At 34.8% G+C, this 7,375-nt stretch overlaps 1 protein-coding gene across 4 annotated transcripts in view; it reads right to left on the reverse strand.

The window, feature by feature from the left end:
* Nucleotides 1-1,181: 1,181 nt before the first annotated feature.
* Nucleotides 1,182-7,375, reverse strand: part of AP3B1 (adaptor related protein complex 3 subunit beta 1) — a 159,520-nt gene continuing 153,326 nt past the window's right edge. For all 4 annotated transcript variants that reach the window (XM_037373272.1, XM_037373274.1, XM_037373273.1 and 1 more), the window contains exon 27: nt 1,182-1,942. In XM_037373272.1, the coding sequence (XP_037229169.1) occupies nt 1,789-1,942 (154 nt within the window). In that variant the 3' untranslated portion in view covers nt 1,182-1,788. The remainder of the gene's footprint in view (nt 1,943-7,375) is intronic.

Genomic DNA, 7,375 nt, shown 5'->3' on the forward strand with positions numbered 1-7,375 from the left:
TGAGTCTTAATGTCAAATACTATGCAGACCACTAGGCATTTTCTCTTAGATGATAGTATTTCCTATGACGAATAATTTTTCATGTTTGAATAACTTTTGATACCACACTTGAAAACTGTAATTCAAGAAAAACCCTACTGCAGGATTAGGACTTCAGAAAATAATATACATGTTCTTAATCAACATTTACATTTCTGTTGAGGGCATAAGACTCTTGTTTCTTTGTCTGAGAAGTACCAGTGCATTTTGGGTGTTCGCAAAACCTAGCTTCTACACAGAAGTACAATTTACATAACTAAAAAACTCAGCCCCTCTTCAGGATCTGCCAATAAACTCTACTGCACATTGGAGCTACCTTTTAGTTCTACTGAATTTTGGTAGAAAATTTTAGAAGAATTTTCCGGTGTACAGTAATGCAATATTTCTGATGAAGGCAGTATTTCCTATCATCCAGAAAGCTAAACCAAAACAGTGCCATTTAGTCAGCACCAAAGGACCATGCAAGGGTCCTGGTGACAAAGCAAGTGTACAGTTATCCAAATATCTTCTCCATGTCATAAAAACATCTGTGGCACAGCCATGAGTTAGTAAGAAAAGCCATGTCGGAAGCAAGGAGAACTGATACGAAAAGACAAAGCTCAGCACCTTCAGTCCTACCATGTAACCTGAACATGAAGGGAAGGTCAAAACCAGCGACACCCAGGCTGCAAGCAGAAAACTGAGTGACACAAAGGTTGCACAGCTGTTGGTCTTCTCAGCCCTTGAATTTCTTCTTTTTGCCTTAAGCCCTGGTTCATGCACAGGTGGGATATGTCTTAATCTCAGTTTACAAAAGAAATCTGAAGCAAAGATCTGAACAATTTATTAAGCTAGATGACAGTATTTGCCACAAAAATCTAATAATCAGTATTTCATATAATACTAATTTCTAATAATTCAATCAGTATTTCATGAAGGGGCCAATTTGAAAATAGGCAGACTGGCTTTGTTTAGTAACAGAAATGTAACTGCATAGCAGAAAACTACAAATTAGGAGCACAAACACTGGGTACTTTCACAAGAACAGTTTGCTGATGCACATGTAGTGTCCAACCTTGTTAGTATTTACTTTAATTAACCATTTATATACAATACTGGAGATCCTTGTTATCAGTTCTCTACCAAAACAAGAAAGAGGGAGCCTCTGCTCATAGCACTACTTTATTGGCATCTTAACTGAAACATTTGAGAAAATGGCAGCAGGTGGGAACAATGTTCTTAACAGACAAGTTCAGGTTTACAAGCATTTCCAGAAAGCAAACACCACTTGCTATACCTATTGTACTTTTACACTTAAGCAACAAAATCTCTTTGAAGCATATAGTTGTTGTATATGCTGCTGGAGCCTACCTGCCATTTTAACTCAGTTTTCAAGCAGTGTGATTTCCCTTGAACTTTATCATCTAGTATCTGTCCACTACAGTGGGGAAAATGGATGGGGAACAAAGGTAGCGGGGGAAGGGAGCAGAGAGGGAAGGTCTAGGGTAGAACAAATGAGAAATACATTTAGAAGCGCAGATAACTGACAGTAAAATATATGTTCTTTGGTTAGCACGCAGAGAAAAAAGGAAAGGACTTGCATACATGATAGATACACACTAGCATTCTAAAGCAGAAGACAAGAATGTCAAGAGTGTATTCTTCCCCCACTGCCAGATGGAAGGGCTATTATTATAAATGAAAGGCAGCAGTAGTGGATGCCAGGCACTTTTGTTGCGTGCCAGATTCTGAAGTCCAGATGTAAGCAGGTTACCCCTGGGACAGGACAGGCTTCAGCTCCCGCAGCAGAATAGAACCAATCACGGTTTTCTCAGTGTTTATGACGAGCTGTGCTGTAGAGCTCTCCTTCAGCTCCACTGTGACTAGCATCAGTGACCCACTGTGCACAGTCTTAGCTGCAAACCTGGAGGGGGAAGGAAAAATAAAAAATGAAAAATAAAAATCACCGAGGATCTTTAAGGTCAAAGACTGCTAATATTTCTTTCTGCAAAAGTGAAATGAGCTCAAATATAATAAAATGCCTCCAATTTCATTAATGTATTTCAGGGGATAAACCATAAAAACCTCCATAAATTCTTCAGAAAGAATTTGTTCAGCATTGCGTAAATATTTTTGCATTTAAGAAGGACAAAAACGTGTCATGCAAAGTTATGTATTTAATAGTACAAACTAAATTCTATTTAAATAAAATCTTAATGTAAACTCTGTTTCTTCAGTTTGCCTACCATACTTGTGCACACGGACAGCTGGAATTCAGCTGTAGAGAGTTTTCCATGGATAACTATCACTTGTGTCCCAAAGAAAATGCAACTATGCTAAATGTAGTAGAAAATTCCAAACTCCCAAACTGTTGTACTGTCGGCAAAGTCCATCCTCCTGCCATCGGGAATTAATTCAAACTAAAAATAGTCAAAGATATAAACATCCAACATGATAATTTGAAATGATCCTAACAGCAAGAGACCAAATCATTCTGTCTGTTATCTTCAGAATAATTAATCTTGAAATTGTGACCAATATTTCTAAATATAGTTCCTAAAAATCCTACAAAGAAAAAAAATACCCACAAAACAAAACAAAAAACTCCAAACCAAAACAAGCCTCCCCAAAATCTGCCACAAAAATATCCAACCAATCAGATAAACAAAAGTTAGGACTAATGCATTGTTACTAAATTCCAAGACATGAAGAACCCACTAATTACATGGAATTAAAAGCAAAACTAACCTTTTAAGCACCACAATTGACTGAAAAGCCATTTTAGGCACAATGAACTTCTGTCAATCCTGTTAATTCATTCTACATGCACAGCCAGGCCCAAGAGATGGGAAGGAAGAGGATGGCAACAGCCTCCTCTTCCATCTTCCACAAGGAGCACACCAAGCTTGATTTTTTCCTTCCCCCCACCACCCTTCCTTACTTGACAACAACAAAGTTGCTGCACATGGGCTTTTGAAAAAACTAACAAGTGTAGAGCAGGTCTGTGACCCAGTCTGACCCCACTTTGCAGGGCCAATCTCCTCTCCTCTTTCTGAATGACACGTGTCTGAATCAGAGCCATCTGCCTCAATTTGCGAAACATCTTCAGCCACAATAGGACCCAGTTAGCCCTGACAACAGCTCACAATACAGAAAAATCAAACTGCTGGGCTGACAGCATGCTGTGGGCTATTCAAGAGCAAACCAACTGGTCAGTGTCTCATGTCTGACAATTAGCATGGGCCTTGCAAAGCGCCTACCCAAGCCCTTGGGGATCTGTTTAATTACCATCAACATAAAAGAGGGAGTTTATCAGGAGATACTCAAAAAACTTCACTCCAGACTTAATTAAAATATTAGCCACTTAAGCAGGAAGCAGGTTCTCTTTAAACGAGAAGTAATTTCTGTCTTTTTTCTTTTTAAACTAAGCATATCAAAATCTCATAACACATTATACTAATTAAGGAAACATGGGGCACTTCCCTAATGTCACCCATCACAGGTCAATCTATTTCTTTTGTCCGGATTACAGATACATTCAAAGACCTCTCCCTTTAATAGGATGTTCTAAAACAACGTTACTACTATAAAAATTACCTACTTAGCTAGTTATATTAATGATTTCATCTATTTGCACTGCAATGTAAGAGATGACTATTTCTCTTGTTGATTTTGACAGGGGGATAATTATAGAAACAATAGTCTTATTAGTCACTTTATTTACTTAACGGTTTCGTCTTGGGACAACACAGAAGCAGATTATGTCTGAGTATGCACATAAATAGGTTGGTAGTTGGCACTCCTGCTGTGTTTCATAGCCCTGAGGCTTGATTTTACCCTCTTTTATTAAAAGCTGAAAGTGATACAAAGTCAGCCTTCTGCGAAAGCCAAGGTGGCCCAAAGCATCACAGATGAGTTTTGCACTGGTATTTTTACGTGTACTTGCAAAATCACATGGGGGATTCAACAGCACTTTTCCATACCTCTGAACAAAACATGTAACATCAATAAAAAGTGAGTTTGTATGTGGTTTGCAAGGTGCAAAGGGTCTGATACTTGGATAATTTTACACAAAGTGTCAGTATGCATGACTAGCAGTGGTTGATCGGTTTATATCAATGGTCTGGAATTGCTTAGTGAAAAAAGAACTGGAACAGAATGGGATGACGTATTTCATCATTAAAAAAGGGTGTATAGAAGGAACAACCACACAATGGGTTTACCACTGCTTTTGAACTTTGAAAATCAAAATCTGCTTCTTAAAATAGGGAAGATAAGCATGTTTGTGTTAAAACTCCCTTTAGAAACAAAATTATGTGATCTGTGAAGCTGAATACAGTTATAAAAGGATGAAGCAGTTGACTTTTGGTTAGAAGACACTAGCAGCAAACCTGTTTTCCTGATTATTTAGATGTTTTAAATATATCGGCATTGAAAGATTTTGGGTAACAGCTGCTTTTTGACTAAATATATGTTCCTGTATTTACATGTTTAGTTTTATCGTAAGTCCACGTGGATTTTCCAAAATGTGTGTTGTGCTCAACTAAATACTTAGACCAGAAACACATTAAAAAAAAAATCTTTCAGCAGCAAAAATTAATTGCTTTATATAGTAGATATTTATTCTGTGCAAGAAACTTATTTTTCCCACAAGGTCAGTAATTATTTTTTACTTTTTCTGAAAGTTGATATTGCCTTAAAGGTTAGAATTTCAATTAAAAAAAAGAAAAAACAACAACAACAAAAAGAAAAAAACATAATAAACCCAATCAGAATTCACAGACTGAAATAAGCCTTGGAAACTGCACTGTGGTACGTTAAAATCTAGCTTGTAAATTGGTTGTTTTTAAGTCCAAAAGAGAGAATTTGACCTATGGACAACTCTTAACATAAGAAGTTTTATTATGAGCATGGTTCTGTTGCAACAAATGATGCATCAATGAATATGAAAAAAAGTAAATGAGAATACCATTCAGAAAACAGAACCAAATATTTACTAATAGTTTCAAGATGGCTGTTTCTGCTATACTGCAGTTACTTTCTAGTTTTCTTTCTGTGATAAAATTAATTCTAAAGCTTATTTTACGTCACTAAAAATATTCAGGAAGATTTGCAGCTGTTAACACTTTTCCCATTTAAAAAAATCAAGACAGATTAGAAACATAACAGTGTGAGATATATTTGCTTACTCTGAGTTTTTCCAATTTTTTTTTTTGTTAAAATATTCTGAGGATATGTGACATTGCAAAAAAAGAGGAGCTGTTCATGCATTATTTTTACATAAATATAGTACCTATCAGTAAGTAAGGAAATATATATTAGTAATCAAATTCCAGATCAACATTAATGAAGTACTGTATGTTTTTTGAAAGTCATTCAGCCTTTCAAGAGTTAAAAATCAAGTACATATTCTTTGTCGTGAAAATAAGATTTGTTAATGATTATCACATAACAACATTTGATTTATAGTTGATGTAACGGAAAGACACAGTGTATCAGATACTACAATGTGAAAGCATTTGCCAAACACAGGCTTTTTAATGATGACTAGCCTGACTGCAGACTAGCAGTTATTTTTTATTTGTAGACTGAAAATAGCTACAATATACAGGAAAAGCATTTTTACAGGGAAAGGTTATGAAAATTCCATGCCAGTGAACAGACAGCAACACAGTAACTCACTCAAAATCTGCTCTTAACATTCAACATTTGAGAAAGTAAATTTACACCTGAACACTCACTATCAGGACATTTGTTTACAGCAGTGCAGGATTTGTTACACATAATTCAACAGCACTAAAACATACATTCTATCCTGTCAGGCATTCCTCTTCCTCTTTGGTTTTCCTGTTCTAGCAGAATTTTCTTCTTTTTCTGTCCTACTGCTTACCAGAAACAGTGGCAACAGCCCATGGAGGCTAAAACTTGTTTTTTTCTCTGCCCTTTCTTTAAATCTTGTACATGAAGCCTTCAATTACTGCCTGCTGAAGCAGACAGAATCCTATTAGTAAGAAAGACAATCAGAAGATGCAATGCCCTGCCCTAGCTGTAGAAAAATAATTAGTCCAAAGTTGACAAATGTGTAATCAAGTTATGCAATGAATATATTCAAAGGGGGGGGGAAAATTCTGCTCTGAATTAGTCTTCAATTTACAGATCTAAGAAAAAACAACTACGAAGTACCTTCCAGTGTATCAAGTGGACAATAAAAATATTTGTATTTTCAGTAGTCTAAATCTTCACCTTAATCTACTAAATTCTATCTATGTACAGGTTTGACTTTTAAATTAACATTTCATCAAATAATTGGCTAAATTATTAATTACTTGTAATCATACTCTGAGTAAGCCTTAAAACATGAAAAAGAAGTGTTTGGAATAGCAATACTATGTATTAGTTCTTACCTGGGGACAGAGTAAGCTTAATACTAAAACATAAGCAGAAATATACTCACAAAAAGAAGGATATTTTCTTAAACTAGTGATTTTAACCTCCAGAAAAAACCCCACTTGTTTAACATTGGTTATTAATCATAGAATTTAATGAATATTTACCTTAAAAATAGTATTATAATTTGACATTTTCTTTTTTCCAGTACCTTCATACAATTTTAACACTATTTTAGAATAAATTGTTCAAAATACCTAAATCATTACCATAATGTAAATATTTGCAATATTAACTCTTTTTTGGTTTAATAAAATAATAAAATAGCAAAATAAATTCCGGTTAAATCTGTACTATATTTTTACCACTTTTAGTTCTCCTGTCAAAAAAGATTTTTCGTCCTCAGTTGCCAGTGAGCAGTTGCAATATACCTCTAACAGAAATGCAGGAATGAAGTGAGTCTTCTGAACTTATTGCCCAATACAATATGTTCAAAAAGAAGTTGCATGAATTTTTTGTCATCTTCCAAATTTAACCTTTAGTCAAAAAATTTCAGCATTTTTATATGAAGGTATTTGTATTTCCTCCCCAAAACTTCAATAAACTAAAAGCCTGAAACAAAATATTTGCTCCTCACACCTATTGTAATTATAATTGTAATACTCGATCTATTTTGTTTCCCCATCTAGTCAGTTATTTTTATTTTTCTTAAAAGGCATTTAATATGATAAGTATTTGAGAATTACATACAGTCCATTTTAAAAACAGGCTATAAATTTTAATTTGCAGAAAAATTATTTAATTCCAAGAAAGTTCCCATACAGAAAAATAGTAAAACATTTAACTTCTTCAGAGAACTTTCAAATAAAAGATACTCTTCTGTTCGGCTATTTTAAAGTGTTAAATGTTTTCTGTTTAAACAACTGGCTCAGAAGGTTCCTGTTTGTTTTTCAAAGAAAATGCTGCACAT

This window comes from Falco rusticolus, chromosome Z (assembly GCF_015220075.1).
Source record: "Falco rusticolus isolate bFalRus1 chromosome Z, bFalRus1.pri, whole genome shotgun sequence".
Taxonomy (NCBI): Eukaryota; Metazoa; Chordata; class Aves; order Falconiformes; family Falconidae; genus Falco; species Falco rusticolus.